The sequence below is a fragment of the Molothrus ater genome, chromosome 6, assembly GCF_012460135.2.
Source record: "Molothrus ater isolate BHLD 08-10-18 breed brown headed cowbird chromosome 6, BPBGC_Mater_1.1, whole genome shotgun sequence".
In the NCBI taxonomy this organism is placed as follows: domain Eukaryota; kingdom Metazoa; phylum Chordata; class Aves; order Passeriformes; family Icteridae; genus Molothrus; species Molothrus ater.
The window spans coordinates 16,989,401-17,006,739 of NC_050483.2; the positions used below are offsets into that span (position 1 = coordinate 16,989,401).

A 17,339-nucleotide genomic window follows, 5' to 3' on the forward strand; every position below is an offset into this window, starting at 1 on the left:
GGTCACAGCACAAGCCTGGCAGAGTTTAAGAAGCACTTGGACAATGCTCTCAGGCCCATGGTGTGATTCCAGGGGATGTCCTGTGCAGGGCCAGGAGTTGGATTCAATGATCCTTGTGGGTCCCTTCCAACTCAGCATATTCTATGATTCTGTAATATTTACTGACTGTCTTTATTTACTGACTGTTAGCTAAAGAAGCTGAAATTCACATTAAAAAGGTTTTACCTTGCTGCCAGCTAAGTAAGACTCTGCACCTCCAAACAGAGAATCAGAAAGTTCTCCTTAAAACCTGGCCTCTAAGTAGTATCACATAGGTCAGTAGATGCTGGATTGAGTGAGTAAATGGAGTGCCAGGTGTATCTGGGAATGAGGAAGGTGCATGTGAGATTTCACATGATCAAAAACATCCTGGAGATGGAAGTATGTCTTTGGTTGGAGCATTTCACTGGCCTGAAAAGCAAAATGCATGCCAAAAATAAGCAAGAAAGCATGCCTTTAAATCAATGCCATTCTCAGCTTCTGTGTAAAATCTCATCATCACTGAAACAGACAAGAGAATAGAAATCTAAAGACAGCTGGCATGATTAGATTGTGGCTTATTCCCTTCTCCCACCTGAAGATAATGCAGAGATGTGAAAGGTTTCTGATCTTGTTCCTGCCAAGTCATCTGGCTGACAATTATTGATTTGCAGGGTTGGTTGGCTGGTTGATTTGCATGAGTGTGTATATGACTACTTACAGAGTCTACTTACTATCTGATGACAAAAGCACTCAAGAATGAGGAATGACCTCTTCCCTGAGGGGGAAAGGCGAGGAGGAAAGAAAGGGATGGCTTTTTTTTTTTTTTTTTTTTTTTTTTGTGTGTGTGTGTGCTGTTCTTTGCATTGCAAAAGCATTTGTGCACTTGATTTGTATCAATAAAAACAGTTTTCTGGATTAATGTGAAATTTGTACATAAGCCTCAATCAAGCAATTGTGCCTTCCAAGGGAGCTGCATTGCACAGAGAGTTAGCTGAATTATTTGGAGGTTCCTATAACTTATAATCAAGCGACATCAAGGATTCCCACAACTTTAAGATCGGTAACACCATGATGAAACAGTACACATCAAAGAACCGTGACATCTGCTGGCAGGATTTATTATGAAAAATAAGCAAATTAAAGATTCCTTGGGGCTCAAGAGCTGCAACACTTTAAAAATGGAAAGCTAAAGTATAATGAATATCATATCTACTTGGTCAGTTCAAAAGCATTCTCTGCAAAACAATTCTCAAAAAAGCCTCCTCAGCAGGCTGCAGGACACTAAGAAAGTCACAGGCTTCAGTTCTCCTTCAGGTCACAAAATACAAATTGCTCAAATAACAGAACCACCTGCCTTCCTTGTGCACTCTCAAGGTATTGTTGGATCATCTTGATCCCTATCCACATGAAATACTGTCACCAGTACCACTGGGCAGGCTAGCTGAGAACCAATTATTTGTAACACAAATCACAGTCATGCAACCAGTAGAGAGACTGAACTAACACACAGATCAGGGATTGATGCTGGCAAATAATAAAAACCCCCAGTGAGATAAGGACTCCCAATAAGGGTGCAAATATATTCATTTTGTAGTGTATATGTAAGATCCATGTTTTTCCACTCCTGATATAGTGCTCACTGTGAGGAAGGAAAAAAACCACCTTGACTTCCTCCAGTGACCCAGAGTCACAGCCAAAGTAGATTTGGGACCGCTGGGAGAAGAACAGAAATGTGGCCCTGAGCCAAGTCCTGCCTCTGGGTGAACTGCAGCTGTGGAAGTGATTGTTGTTTCACTTCTAAGGGAAATTAAATACATGTGGTTATGGTTTAAAAATGTGCACTTTCTTCAGGCAGGACTTTTGAAAGGCATCAGTTGTCTCTAGAGTATCTTGTAATAACCTTGGTTTATAATATCAGTGTAAGATTAAAGACATCAGCCACTCTGCCCCGTTAGCAGCATCACTGAAACAGGAGAACAAGTCCTCTTTGAAATGCAGTTTATTCTACAAACATTTAGAGTAAAATCTTAGCTAATTTCCATAACTGCATATAATACCAGAAAGAAAAAGCGCTACTATGGTCATTTGAAGGTTACTTACAGCTGTTTTCTAAACTACTCACTTGCTAGGGAAGGATTAAATGGGGGATGAAATGTTTCCTTTAGTTTTAATCATGTTATCCTCTTTGGGCATTTTGTTTCCACACATCCACATTCATCTATGTACACATATGTGAACTGGACTGTTTTATGGTTCGAGCAAATTAGTTCCACCTTCACTTTGTGACTTCTTTTTTCATGGCAGCAAGTGCATTTGTGTTCCATTTCACTGGCCTCCAAAGAATACCTATAGAAATGAGATTTTTCATATCAGTCTGCTGCCTGTGGTCTTCCCAAACTCATCCGTATTTGCTGATCCAAATGCACATATTACTAAGGAGCAAAATTTCCTGTCTATTCTTCTGCTTATTCATAACAGCCTTTCCTCAGGATCCTATTGGCCATGCAGGGTCAGATCCTTTGACACCAGTGGGGAAAATCCCAGTAACGTTGGTGGATTTTGGATTAGGCCCATTCTAGCAAGACAGAAAGGAGCAATTCATGCAGAGAACAAAAGGCAGGAAAGCCTCCTAGAGCTGTTCAAAAACCATACAAGGACATGCTTAAGAGCAGGTTTAATAAATGTAGCTGACGTCTTTCCCAGGGGACCTATTTTCCTGACTAAGATAAGGCACTCAATCACACTGAAGCCATTGCTAATGATTGCTCTTCTGCACACCCAGTTTCCCAACAAACAGCAGGAAGGGGACAAACAGCAGCAGCCCACTGGTGACAAGAACCCAGGAAGACAAGACACAGAGGAGGACAGAGAAAGGCTTCCTACTTACACGGAGTAGGTGCTGCACATCCCTTCACAAAAGGGCACTGGGACAGGAGCAGCTGACTTGCAGTTGCCATGGACGATGTACTGCTCCTTCACATTGCGTTTGCATTTGTGGGGTAGGTCAATACCTGGGCAGAAGAATACTTCTGTTAAGCTTCTTCAGACTGGGGAACAAATGTTTTGAAAGGTATCTGCTAGTAAACCAAGGACAATTCATCCTAGTAAAATTTCTCACAGTTCAAATGCACAACCAAAACCACAAATGAGAGTGCAAAGAGGCATTAATTCAGCAAAATGATTCCCCACCAGTCAATGTACTTTCCCATTTGTGGACTAGCTTTAGCATGTAAAGATACTGTTGAATCAAGACCTAAAGGAGGCATGAAGGCTTTAGGTTTTTCTAACATGGCTATAAATTACATATGTGGCTCTATAACAAACTGGGATTTCTGAGTGGATGCTACAGAAAAAACCCCAAAACTTTATTTCTATGCAATTTGCAGATGCAAGAACACAGAGAATATCTTCTGCAAGTTTTCTTATCAGGAGTACAGTTCAAGCTAACAGTATTTCAGTTATTTAAAAACACAGAAAAGGAGATAAAAAATTTTAGTGTTCCCAATGGAAGAATAAGGCAGATTTTTAGTCTTGGCTGTGAGGTACAGAACAGTTCTGCTGCTGTAAAACTGTCTTTCAGTCTGTGGAATCTGCAGGCTCTCAATCCTTGCAGAAACAGGGCTACAAGCAGGGAAGGACCAAACAGTATTGGAGCAGAGAAGCAGTGATTTAATGCACTCACATGTCTTACAACAGCCATCTGAAGACACCTCAACTGTCCCCTGTATTGAAAGTAACCAGAACAGTCAGTTCAGATGCATGTAGTCCTAAGCAGACAGTAGCAATGATGAGAGCTCAGTTACAGTCCCTCATCTCTAATCCATGCACATTCCTCATCAGACCTACTTGTGTACCAATTATATATAAAGCTGCTTAAAAAACCCAAACCAGAACAAATCACCCAGCAAGGAAGAGAGGGAATTTTCTTAGAACTATATATCCTCTCACAAGCCAGGTAAGATGCCCTGCAATACATGCCTGATCTTATTTAGGTCCTATTGAAGCCAGCATAAAAACCCCAGCCAGAGACAGAGATTGACAGCTGTCCCTGGAATTGAACAGCCTGGCCTGGGCAGAGCCTACCCCAGAGCTAATTCAAGTACATGGCTGTCCTAGTCCCTGCTTTGATCTGCTGTGAAGTCCCAAAATGCTACTGAAAGTTACTGGGAACCACCAATAGCTGAAAGCCTGGGTATGAATATTACCCCTTGTTCATTCCTGTTCCATTTCCTCACTTAATGGAACACCACATATCAGAAGACACTTTGTTCATCAGTCCCACAAGGTTCCATGGTGAGTTACCACTTGTTCAATTGCATTTTATAACACTGATGTTTCTCAAGTGATGAAAAATCCTTCCTTGCTATTGCTCCGATACCCTTCTTTTTCAAGTTCTAATGCTTATCCCACAACAATGTAAATGGTGTGATCTTGTTTGCAAATATTTTTGGCTTATTTCCATGGGACACAGGGCTGGAAAAGCACATTTCCTTCAAACAAGGAAAGATCAAGAAGTACTCAGCAAATATAACTCCCAGGCCAGGATCAGGGCTCATTACAGAAGTCTTTTTCTGGCTGTAAAATACTTACTGGCACACAGTTTGCTTCTTCAAATGGTAGGCAGACCTTTATTGTACTAGTCAAGGAAAACTGGCCTGCTGATTCAGTGCATGTGTACTGAGTACAGTTGTCATATGGATCTTTATAACTCTTTCCAACCTGATAAAAACAGAAGAAAATAATTAAAAAACAAAACCAAAACCAAACAAACAAAGACAAACAAAAACCCCAAGCCAATGGAGTATAGCTATAAAATTAGAAAACTGAAACAGTAATAAAGTCAATGAACTGGCAGAGACTGGGTTGCTGATATCACTCTGAAAGGGCTGAGATGTCTGCAACTCACATCTACAAATTAGGTACCAAGCTCGCCCACTACCATTCTATGCAAAATCACTTCTGTGGCCTCCCAGGGGGAAAGAATGAAAGAATGGCAGAATGAGCATAAAGGTATTAACAGAAATGCCAGAAGGTAGGTGTGCTAATGTTTGTGGGCTGAAATATACACAAAAGAAAAATAGCTCTTTCAAAGGATTTCAACAATTTTCTTTTTTAATATATGGAAGAAAATGAAAAGGAGTGAAAGAGAAAAAAAATGTCTTTGCAAAAGAGACTAATGCATAACGGCAAAGCCTCCTCATGCAGAGATAAAAACTATATATTGGAACAGAAAAATCTAGCTTGTAAGATAAATTATCAAGGAATAAAAAGATGAAATAGAAAATACATAGAACACAGGAGCTATCAGAGAAGCAATTGCATGTAAGACAAGCCACCGGTTGAAACAGCACCATTAACCATACACAGGAGTAGCAGGCTGTAATAAAACCAAAAAAAGCTAGAATCATGAAATCATAGTATCATTAAGGGTATAAAAGACCAAGCCATATCGAGGGTGGGATCATCAAGCCCATCCTTAAAAGGCTCAGCTTCTGCCTACACAACGCTACATTCACAAGACATGATGTATTAGCTGTGTGTGTTACCAAGTCACACAACAATACAGCAGCTGTGTCACTTGGTTTCTGCCTCAGCAAATTCAGAACCAGTGGCAGCACAGCTATATCAGCTTGCTCACACTGTATCCCTGTATCTTCAGGGCAAGATAATGAAACTGCTTCAGATGGGAGCAGTGTGATGTGAAGCTAGCACAATGTATCTCTGCAGGAGCAGTATCACACCATGTCACCATCCCTTCTAAATTCTTTCTTGCTATTTCATGTCAAGAGAAGCAGAGGTAACATGATTTCCATTCCTGACAGAGAATATAATTGTCAACATGGTAGTGCCTATGAGATGCACACAGCAGGGAACAGCTGTATGAACATCTACATTCACTTTGGAAACACAGACATTTTTACATCTCCTTGAGGTTCTCCCAGCCTTGAAATGCATGGCACTGATTGAAAAAATGCTGAGGTCTTTTTGATAGTTCAGCCTTGTGTGCAGAGCATGGGAGTGCTTACCTCAATGGTCACATTGCCAAAAGGAAAATTTGCCACACATGCCACTTGCTGGCACTGGCTGCAGCACTGACCCTTCTCTTCCACATAGCGAAAACCCTGTGGGAATAAAGTTTCCATTTATCCATGTTAATCTGTGTCTTGTTGCTGAAGCGTCTTTGGATCAAAGCTACACTGAAGATGGCAGAGGAAACGAGCCAGCCTTCTAGTTTCAATTTTGTTGTGTTTTGAAATCTGCTGGAACTACATTAAGCCTGACAATCAAAGCTGGTAATTTTTCTGCCTTACTGAATAATGACTTCTGGGTACTTCAGTTGCCATGAAGACCCTGTCATTGACTATTCTTCTCTTCAGACTAACACACAAAAGAGGTGAAATAAATTAATTTAGCACGTGATAACTTGCACAGTCTGCCACCACAGCTTGGTCTGATATGATTATCTACAAGAACTATTGATGTCAGACATGTGAAGATTTTCTCTGCTGTGTTTTAGGTATGCATTGGTTTTCTGGTGGCTGTGGCTGTGGCTGGCTTCAGGAAAAAGTGTAATGAAAGCTTTTGCCCATTTTTAACATTGGTGGTGCATCTGTCCTTATCTGGGCATGAGTGGAAAAGCCACCACCCTACTTATATTCAGTAACAGATTGAACAACTTGAGAGCTAATTCTCACAAGTACTAAGGAGTAATTGAGTATTCCCCATCCACAAGTGAAAGTGTCTGGAAATACTGTGCAGTTTCCTCACAATCTTAATTTATAAGCTGACAATGGAGAACATGAACAGAATGACACAGCATTTTTCAGCAGTCAGACTTTAACAGGTTTGTAATTACTTCCCCTCAGACCACTTTTCCAAAGGTGGCCTCTTAAATTTGCTGGAGCAAAAATAACAGCACCCTAATAAGGACTTTACAAAACAATCAATAGAAGAGTCTATCCTGCTGTGTTGCACAGACGAAGCAGTTACACTGCCCCTGTTTCAACTCATCAGGCATTGTGGTCAAGGAGGTGCTGACCTGCTGACAGGTGGTTTGGCATTGCACTGGAAGGCACTGGATGCGGTTGGTCTGTGTCACGGGATCCTGCTCATCCATGCACACACAGTTCTCACAAGAGCTCTTAGGCACCATTGCCCCTGGCTGGAAATGCAGGGGAGAGAGAAAACCATGACAAGAATTCAGAGGGTTCTGGAATAAACATCCCCCTGGCCTATTGAAAAAACTAATGCTTATGAGGTTTACTTTTGGAAGAATTTTCTGAAATGAATACACATCCAGATCTCTAAAACTTCACCATTGGTATCACAAAATGAACACAAGGCTGACAATCCCAAGTGTATGAGTGATGTTAAATGAGTTCTCATAAATTCCAAGCATTTTTGGTCAGTTTGACCAAGCAGTAATCTTACAACATTCAATGAGCTTTAAAATTTGTGTTCAATTACAATTCTGACCCATTGACTCTAAAGCACAGGGAAGATCTCTTTCAGTAAGCAAGTTACTGGTTTCTAGCATTACCTATTGAATAACCTGTCCCAGAATCACAGATTGCTTGGTGTTGGGAGGGAGACTACTGGCAGGGAAGAATTACAAGCCATTCTAATCCTGCTTTTTGTATGAATGTTGAAAACAAGAACTTCAGATAATTCTGACTCAAGCAACATTAACTCCTAGGAAGAAGTGTCTGGAAGAAGGCCTACCTTAAATTCAACTCCTTCAGAAACACATACACCTTTTGGTACTGCAAGGAAAAAAAATGAAAAGGTTGTTGTGCTAGGAATGATGCAGTTTCTGTACTCATCTCTGAATTGTGAGTGATTTAGAGAAGTCAAAGAGTAGAGATGAACTTAACAGCCCACACAAGAGGGGGGGAAAAAGCAACTAGTACATGGTGATATTTGGTATTCAGATGCCCACATGTAGCATCTGCTAAGATGTTATGCATCAAGTGGGGATAATTCTATACCCCAGTATTTTCCATAAGGTAAAATTTATTTGCCTTGTGGTTTTTTATCTATACTTGAAATTACTTGACCTTTTCTTTATTGTTAGCCACTGTACTGGTAACAAAGCTAACGGGCTTATGTGTGTGAATCTGGAAATATAATTTGGCAGCAGAGCTTCTGGATGGGTTCACTTTAACCATCATTCAGTACATGGTCAATAGCTTACACTCCCTGAATACTGACTACAGAGAACCTGAACCAGTTATTCTAACTCCAAAAAAAAAAAAAAAAAAAAGGGGGACATAAAAAGAAAAAAAAAAAATAGCCCAATTGTAAAGGCTGAGAGGGAAGGGAAGGGAAAAGGCTTCTGCCTTTTATGTTACCTCATTTATAAAAATCAAATACTTCAAAGAATAAATAAAACATCTTAAGGAAACAAGGTACTTACTACAGGAGAAGATAGGGCAACAACCATCCTCAGATATAGCAACCACTGGCTGGAAACCTAAGTCACATCCTGTTTTGTTGATAATGCAGGTTTTTATATCACATTCTGCAATACACAGCAGAGACAAAGTAAGCCAAAGCCTCCCATCCAGCAGTGTTACTTGTGGAGAGAGCTTGGAAAAAAACCATCCTATTACCATTGCCAGGATTCTCTGTCCTGCATCTTGGTACAGATACTGGGAATGGCCAGGTTTAGGAGCAGGATACTCCTGTGCTGTGGTGGGCATTTGGGACTGGGAGGGTGCAAATGCAAAGCTGAGGGCAAACATATGTCAGGAACCTCTACAGGAAGCTTTAGGGAAGCCTCTTCTACTGAGTGAATCTCTCTGAAAGGATCACCCTCTCATCTCAAAAGGACAAGAGCTAAAGGATCCTGTGGAGCACCTGCTGGTCCCAATGATCCACAGGAGACTTTCCAGTGTAAATAGCTGTCAGGTCATGGCACTAATTTTAGAGAACAAGGTGGACCAGAGGATTTTTTTTTCTGCTAGCAAGACCTCCTGGCACGTAGATGGAAAAATGACCACTCCAGTGTGCTGTGGGGCATCACATCTCACTTTAGGATTACTGATGAAGGCAAATGTTGTCATATTATGGCAAGAGAAGGATCTACTCACCACAGACTGTCTCTGTGCAGCAGGGGTCTTCCAGACGTGGCTTTATTTTGCGTACAAAGCCTTCTTTTGTGCAGTTGATAGGTGGAGATTTAGCACAAGGGCGGGGGAAGCAAGAGATGTTCAAGGTTGTTTCATCACAAGTACAGTATTGGCAGTCATGTTCCCAAGCCTCTCTGGGCTATAAAAACAAGAGGGGTAGCAGTTCAGAGAGAAAAACCTGGAAGGAATATATCAATGAATGCCTTCTGCAAGCCAGTGTAGGACTGGGTTGACCGAATTTATTGTGTAGGAAAACTGCAATTCAAATCCCAGAGGGAGAAGAAGGAAAGAGTAAGAAAAAATGCCACTATTTGCCACCTTCTTTTTCAGGTTTATGTGTTTCCAGGAGGAAAGCCTGATAGTTCTACCAGGAAACTGATTCCCAAAAACTGCTCTTTCTGCTTCTGTACCTCAAGTGATTAAACAAGTTCTGGAATTAATAAAATCTGATTTTCTCCCCAGTGTCATTGCAGTTCACTGGTTTTTAAGCTTAAAATTAAAAGAAACAAATTATGCAGTCATTTTTGCAGAAGGTCACAGAACACAGATAAACTATAAAGACAGTATTTTTCTTTCTCTTACCTGTTTCACTGACCCATCTTGTGCAGTACAACCTATAAAATTAATTAGATGTTACTTTAAAGGTAACTCCATCAGGGAAAACAACAGAAGGAGAAAAACATGAACAGAAGGAAGGTATTGAAATCTGGGAAACAGCCACCAAGAGAAAGAGAAATTCAGAGTGCAAAGTCACAGGTTGTAAACACAAAAACATCTTAAACATGCTATTCTTTGTTCTTTTGAAAGTTGCATCTTTTGCATATAAGAGCAGGCAGAAGCTCTTAATCTGGAATGCTTCCAGCTTCACCAGAAAGGGTCAGTAACAAGATCTCCCCTATTTCCTCTGTACCCAAAACAAACCCCTTAATATGCACTTCTAGTCAGGCTCTGACCCCCACTTCTATAGCACCATTTATACCATTTCTTACCACAAACTGACACACAAATGCCATCGTGATCATTCAGCAGAATTTTTCCATCAGGACAGTAGCATCCTTCAACAAACACTGATGTGCTATTTTGGGAAGGAAGGGTGTTCATAACGACTCCTCTGCACAAACAGAATATAAATGAGAATGAACGAGAGGCAAAAATTGCCCAGGGCAATCAAGACACCTAAATTCTAAGGGGATGTGAACTTCAAATTTCCCCGGCAATCTTCACATTATGGACTTGAAAAACGCCTTATAGGAAATGACGCACCTGCTGAAGCAAGTGTTTCTTTTTGCTTCCCCGCATGGCTTGTACACCTGATCCTGAGGACAGCTGGCCTCTGTGGAACATTGCAACACACAAGTTAAAGAGCCCAGACCCAGGGGTACCCTCCGATGCAGGGACACGAAGGGACAAAGCGCGCAGCCAGCTCCCGGGTCCGCACGGCCCGGCAAGGGGGCCCTGCAGCCCCGGCCAGAGGGGCCGATGGGGCCGGCAGGGTGCAAGCGCCAGGAGCAGCAGCGCTCGCCCCGATTCCCGGGGTGGCCCGAGCAGGGCGAAGCGCGCAGGGAGAAGCGGTGCGTTGCCATCTAGTGCCCAAGCTGCGGGAACACACACGACTCCTCGGCTGAGCTACGCAGGAGACGCCTTGGGCCTGGTTCCCCCTTGTTTTTGCACCAGGTCTGGGCTGGAACAACCGCTTTGGTTTGTTCTGCTTTTTCTCAGGTCCAGAGCAGCAGGGGAGGGCAGAGCAGAGCGGACTTGCTTCACCCCAGGGGGTGTTTTCCACCGTAACTCGCTGCCCGTTCCCAGGCTCACCGCACTGCCCGCTCGCCAGCCTCCTCCAGTCCACGCAGACGCCGTGGAGCCCGCAGAGCGCCGCGTAGGTCTGCATGCTCTGGCACTCCGTGCTGGGGTGCTCCTCCGAGCACCCGCTGGCCACACACGCCTCGTAGTAGGGCTGGGGGGGCACCACGCCGTGGCACTCCGTCAGGGTCCTTCACAAAGCAAAGAAAAAACCTTGGGCTACTTCCAAGGAAGAATTCAACTCAGAGCCAAACCATCCCCCCTGCTCCCGGCAAAACCTCAAGGTACAGCTACAAATTGTTCTCATAGGCAACACACCCCGGCAGCTTAATAAAGAATGAGCTTTACCTGCCATTCTTAACAATGCTTTGAAAGGAAACAATATTACGTTGGACTGCTACCTGCAAAGGCTCCTGCACAGCTCATAGCTGTAAGTCTATATACTGACGTTTTTATGCCAGCATGTTTGAAAATCCTGCTTTAAACAACAAAATTATTTTAAAAACAGACACATATATTTGCTTACTATATTCTGACTGTGTTTCATATCATTCAGAGCTTTCAGATACTGAATTATAGCTAGTTCCCGCTTGCCCTCTCCAGAACTGACAGGCAGAGGGAGTGCCAAGCAGCAGACACAATTAAGAGAAGACTGATTTTGCTGATGCAGCTTAAAAATATCTGCCAAGCTCAAGAGCATACACATCAGTTCACTGCTCAGTTTCACAAGGCTGTATTTTCTTCATATCCTAGAATCAGTTCACCCAAGCCATTTAGTGAAGAATGAAATTACCCTGTGGACTTCTTTTTCTGATACTTTTGGGAGTTGTCTTACCAGATGATTTTACACAGATTAGAAGGCACACAATGCTGATGATACTCAATCTTCGATGGCTGTGAGACACCAGGGTTACAGTATCTGTTGGTAGGATATGGGACTTTCCAATCTAGTGCCATCTTTTTGAAGGACTTGACGACCTCACCATTCCTCTTCATAGCATCATCAGACTTCTGGTTGGTGCAGGTACCTGGTAGCAATATAAAAATGACAGTTCAAGGACAGTTGATGCTGATGAAGCTGCTTTTAGAGAAAGCCTGGGGGGAAGTTCTCCTCCTTGTGTGAAGGCTGCAACATGTGGGATTCTGGATAAATTCACGCAAACTGTTTCTAGGAAGTGAAGACTCAAAGAAACAGTTTGCCAACTACTCATGAAAACCAGAATTGATGTGTTGGTTGATACAGTTCTTCTGGTGGCCAGAGTAACTGAGATGGCACAGGACTCTCCACATTTCCTACGTTCCTATATGAAGTAGATATGATGAAAAGGGAGGGCCTAGAAAAATGCTATCTCCATCCCCCAACAGACCATGAATAGAATGAAAGGTATGACTTAAAACTACATTTCTTGACAGTGTCTTTCCATTAAATAAATTTATTAACATTTTTGAGAAATAGTGAAGTTGCAAGCATTTAGAGATTTTACAAGAGAATGAGACAGAAGGAGGAAAATTCAGAGCAATAACTTTTGTCAGCTGATGAGGACACTCACCACAGAGTCCCATGGTATTGTTATAAAACTTGCTGAAAGGGAGTTTTATGTAAAATGCAAGTCGACTATAGGAGATGTAAACCTCTAATTCAGGTATTTCAATTATGGCATAAAGGCCAGAACTGGTTATCCTGATACCATTCTTAAAAATGTCTGGAACAACTTTCTTGTCATCAAACAAAATCTAAAAAGGGAAGAAACAAAAGGTTTTTATGGATGCTCCTTCACTGAGTAAGGAACATGATAAGTGCAACTGGAAAGCAGAGCGGCACAAATTCAGACCTTAGGTGCACCAAATGATGTCTGTCAAAGTCAGTCATTTAAGCAGTTGTCTAATATTCCTTTTTAATATGTTGCAATTTATATTTGAATACTCCTATCAGGATGAAAACCACAATTTTCAGCTATGTGATAATTTCTCAGATTTTTAGAATATACAGATTCTATTGATACAAAGCAAAAAAGAGAGAGAAGAAGCAAAGCAATTGCATTTCTTACCCATTCCATATTTTATAAGCTTAATCCCTTGTCATCACAGGACATTTGGCAGTACAGTAATATAACTACAACAAAATAATTTTGAGAATTCATTTAAACACAATACTTTACCAAATTTGTTTCTTTTCCATGTTCCTTTGCTTGTGTCAGAATAACAACAGAGTTGGAGTAAAAAATGATGAGGGACATTGAGCAGATTGCTCCACCAGTGGCAGCACAGTAGTAGTTGTCTATGTGAATCCTGAAGTTGTGAGAGTCAGGGTGAATTGGCTTCACAAGGACATAGGTGCAGTTTTCTTTAAAATGGTAATATGCTCCATCAAAAGTCACATAATGCTCATTTCCCCACCCACTGCAAATACCTAGAAGACAGAATGAGAGGCTTCAAGTTTGACTTCTGAGCTACCTGTAAGTACAAGCTGGTTTTAACCTTTTTACTTGCTTCCAGTCAGACACAAATATCCAGTTTGATAAAGAAAAAATTACTCTAGCAAGGACATCTGCTTTCAACAGCCAAGCTTTCAGATGGGATTTCTGTTCCATTGTATCCTACTGAATTGATATTAACAGAATACAGAAGTTGACCAGATTGACTTTTCCTTTTTGAGGCCCAGCTGAACATAACATAAATTTCAGGAATTCTACTGCCACTTACACTGACACTCAGAGACTTCACAGCAACCAGTTTCATCGGAGTGTTTTGTGATCGGGAAGCCATTGACGCAGAGTTTCAGTTGCTGAGGTGGGCAAGTCATGACAGACAATTTGATATTGTTTCCTTCTCCCAGGCAAGTGGCAGTATGGCAGTTTCCAAGGTTCCATGTTTCATTAAACTATTGATTAATTGAAAAAAAAAAAGGAGGTAAGGCAAATAACAAAGTAATGTCACAAAATCTTTAAAATCACACACAGCAACCACATTCCATTCAGTTAATTGTCTAGCATGGCAAAATTCAGTGTTTACTTTGGCTCTGGAAACCAGGCAATATGAACCATATAGGAATAACGAGAGCTTTGATATCTACTGTTTTTGGTATATATGTTAGGGTCCTGATGACTTCTGGTGGTAGGACACTGCCAGATGTGGCTTCCTACTCTTTGTTCAGTTTAGGTAGCTCTGCTCACATACAATCATTTAGGTGTTTCAGGTGAACAGAAGAATCTTCGACTTACTCTTTCAGTGAGGGGTTTCTGGCATACTTCTAAATCATCTTATTCAGCCACACCTACAGTCCAGCTGTAGTGCTGGATACCAGCATCAGAGGAGAACACCAAACCTTGGCTGCAGGCCATGCATGAATGGTGGAATGATGAATGATGAAACACATCTTCTTTAGAGTTTCTTACCTTTCTGGGAGGATTGAGTGCAAGACAATCACTCACAGGAGTCCTTGTGGGAGCAGGAACTTGGTTTGTTACACCAGGAGCAGGTGTTGGTGGGCAGGTTTCAGAACGTGGATCACAGGCCTTGAGGGTCTCAGTATGACCAGTTTTACACTCTGCCCAAATTAATTCAATCTGACATGATTTATTGCAGATGGAGTAAGCACAACGACCTGATACATTCACTGGCAGAGAAACATTTCCTCCTGCAAGGACAAAACCCAAGTATTAGCCTGAGGCTGCATTCTCAGCCCTGCATTTATCTGTACCCAATAGCCATGCTCAGGGGACTGTCTGTAGCTCCTAAACTGGACAGCAGCTCATCCAAAGGCAAAGACTGAGGGAGGGCCACAATGCCTAATCTGAAATCCTGCTCTTAGGTACATTGGAAGGAATTGAAAATGAGTACAAGAAGAGCCAATACTGAGTAAATCACCAAGTGCATCTGCTCTTCACAGACACAAACACCAGGAGCTAAGGGAAGCAGGAGCTACTAACAGATGAAGAAGAGTCTTTCCTCCTCTGCTTTTGGAATATTATTGTCAGTTACAAGCTCATGTTCAGCAGTTTGGGATTCAGGGCTCTGCTGACATCAGCAACTGCTATAAGTTTCTTTACACCAGGGGTATTCAAACCAGAACAGAGTTACTGGATATGGGAGAGTTGTAGTTCTGAAGGTGTTAGCTACAGTTCAAAGATGTAGCAACTTCTGGTAATATCTAACTGTGACAGGCAGAATGAGCACTCGCTGAAGCACTTTTATCTATCAATACATCTTTCCATGTCAATGGTGCAGAAAATAAATTGCATGGTTTCTCACCCATTTGTATCAATTGTCCATTGTCATTGCAGAAGCAGGGAGTGGCTACCTCTGATGAGGGAGGTGCAGATGTTACATATTTCATATGTGGTTCTGCAGGAAATCAAATGAAATAGTATTTAAATCCTCCACTACTCTACTTTCAAGCCCTACAACATCTCTTACATTCTCTACAACTACAAAAAAACTAAAATTTAAAAAATCTTTTTTTATCCCCCCTACATTCTGTCCACATGGAAACCATCTTCTGTATTTATAAACACTCCCTCTATTACACAGTAGGGTGCTCGAATACTACACACACACCCTGCCACATCGAGTTATTTTTTTTCCTATACAGAATACAATAAACACCTCTTCTTGTGTCATTTATTCATTTCAATTTAATGTTTCTAGCCCTGCAGTACTTCACCTGACTTTGGAGAGGTGATTTCCAGTGGCACTCCATTTGGATTTTTAGTGCTTTCTTTCAAAGAAACTGTTGGTTTAAATAGAAACAGATCATGTAGACATTTTACTATGCCACCTGCATTCTGCTTTCAGTAATCCTGCCTTTACTAGGTACTACTCCACTGTACTTATTCAATTTTTTAACATTTTCAGTAAATACCAAAGACACGCGTTCACCATCAAGTATTTAGCTCTTCCACTCACATGGGAAGAGAAGCTAACATTTCATTTTCTTTGTTGCCCTTGTATAATTTGCTGCCAGGATAATATATATATATATATTTAGCCACTTATTTTTATTTGTAAAAATCATGTGGCAAATTCCCCACTTTTCTTTATATCTTTTAGGAAAAAGAGATAAAAAATTTTCTGATTTTTCACATTCCATTCATGCTGGAAGATATCTTTTGAACAGGAGTTAACTGCCAGGAAGCTTTATTTTCATAAGAAAAGTGACCTGTATAAGACTCACTTATTCCAATGCAGAAAACAGTACAATAAAAACCAGAACGTGTTATGGGTGATAAGAAGGAGAAAAAAAGATTTAGAATTATGAAATATTGAGACTAATGACACCAGAGTGTCAAGTGTGATATGCTCAAGCTTATTGTAAAGGTTGTATGAAAAATTACTGAATCTTTCTATTCTCTCTTAACCTCACTGACAGTAAGGTCAGCAAGAATCTATAAGATTGCACTTTTGGTCCTCACCACAAGACCCACAAGCTCTGATCCCTCAGTTTTGAAACTTCAAAAGTCTTAAATTCTGTTGTTATCCTAGACATGCTGTAGGATTCTTTTTCCAGGATGGATAAATCTTATTACCATTGTGGACTTCCACAGAATCACCATCAAGTTCCTTATCAATCTAGTACCTTGTGCTGGTGTAGGTGGAGTTCTGCAGTTGGTAAGGGTTTTAATAATCTGTCCATTAGGTCCACAGACAGCTTCACCACACTTGGTCCCAGACATGTGGCTGTACACAGTTTCATTTAAGGTGTAGGTCTTCCCATTGTAGCAGCACAGGCAAACTGAGGCACCAAAAGAGAAAATGTCATGGCAACAGAGGACACTTGCAATATAAATACAAGTGAAAAGCAAACAAAACTCTGTATTTACCCTTCTGAAGGTCACAACATCAAGCATAAATTACCTGGCTAAGAAACTTTCTTAGTTGCTATTTGAGAAGCTGCACTGTGAGTCTATCTCATTTGTTTAAAGTATGCTGGATTTTTCTGTTTGCTGGTGTTTCTTGGAGTCAGCTTGCATGGAGGAATTACTGGTTGGTAAAAACATGAGAACTGATACTGTCCTAACTTAGCATGGAGCACAGGAGAACTCTCTCTGGGCAGGGAATGTGACTGGGATTATTGCCTTTCTGAGTCACGAAACACTGGCTCTGGAGTCATTGCATGGCAATTTCCATCCACAAATGAGGAGCATGCAATGGTACACAATTCCATTTAAATATATGAGAAGTTCTCCAGATTTTGGAGACTGTACATGTAAGAACCAAAGGAAGTGTATCTATTACTGTAACAAAATCAGCTAAAATGTAAATGTGTTATCTACTGGGTCACCCTGTGTTTTGGGATGTGCTTTCTCCCAGATATGGGGATGAACTGATGCTGTACCTTAACCAAATGTGTCCTTTAGGCACACAAACACATATCTAATAAGCTATCTG

The 17,339-nt window shown here is 41.2% G+C and overlaps 1 protein-coding gene across 1 annotated transcript in view; it reads right to left on the reverse strand.

The window, feature by feature from the left end:
* Positions 1 to 2,004: 2,004 nt before the first annotated feature.
* LOC118687549 (mucin-5B) overlaps positions 2,005 to 17,339 on the reverse strand; it is a 42,120-nt gene continuing 26,785 nt past the window's right edge. Inside the window, exons 28-47 of the mRNA XM_036384573.2 lie at positions 16,528 to 16,683; positions 15,204 to 15,296; positions 14,348 to 14,589; positions 13,656 to 13,833; positions 13,112 to 13,362; positions 12,503 to 12,686; positions 11,788 to 11,980; positions 10,965 to 11,143; positions 10,416 to 10,485; positions 10,142 to 10,263; positions 9,735 to 9,766; positions 9,114 to 9,291; positions 8,438 to 8,542; positions 7,744 to 7,784; positions 7,061 to 7,183; positions 6,048 to 6,143; positions 4,612 to 4,740; positions 3,704 to 3,743; positions 2,909 to 3,032; positions 2,005 to 2,367 (exon numbers count right to left, since the gene is read on the reverse strand). Coding sequence (XP_036240466.1) covers positions 2,193 to 2,367; positions 2,909 to 3,032; positions 3,704 to 3,743; positions 4,612 to 4,740; positions 6,048 to 6,143; positions 7,061 to 7,183; positions 7,744 to 7,784; positions 8,438 to 8,542; positions 9,114 to 9,291; positions 9,735 to 9,766; positions 10,142 to 10,263; positions 10,416 to 10,485; positions 10,965 to 11,143; positions 11,788 to 11,980; positions 12,503 to 12,686; positions 13,112 to 13,362; positions 13,656 to 13,833; positions 14,348 to 14,589; positions 15,204 to 15,296; positions 16,528 to 16,683 — 2,711 coding nt within the window. The 3' untranslated portion in view covers positions 2,005 to 2,192. The remainder of the gene's footprint in view (positions 2,368 to 2,908; positions 3,033 to 3,703; positions 3,744 to 4,611; positions 4,741 to 6,047; positions 6,144 to 7,060; positions 7,184 to 7,743; positions 7,785 to 8,437; positions 8,543 to 9,113; positions 9,292 to 9,734; positions 9,767 to 10,141; positions 10,264 to 10,415; positions 10,486 to 10,964; positions 11,144 to 11,787; positions 11,981 to 12,502; positions 12,687 to 13,111; positions 13,363 to 13,655; positions 13,834 to 14,347; positions 14,590 to 15,203; positions 15,297 to 16,527; positions 16,684 to 17,339) is intronic.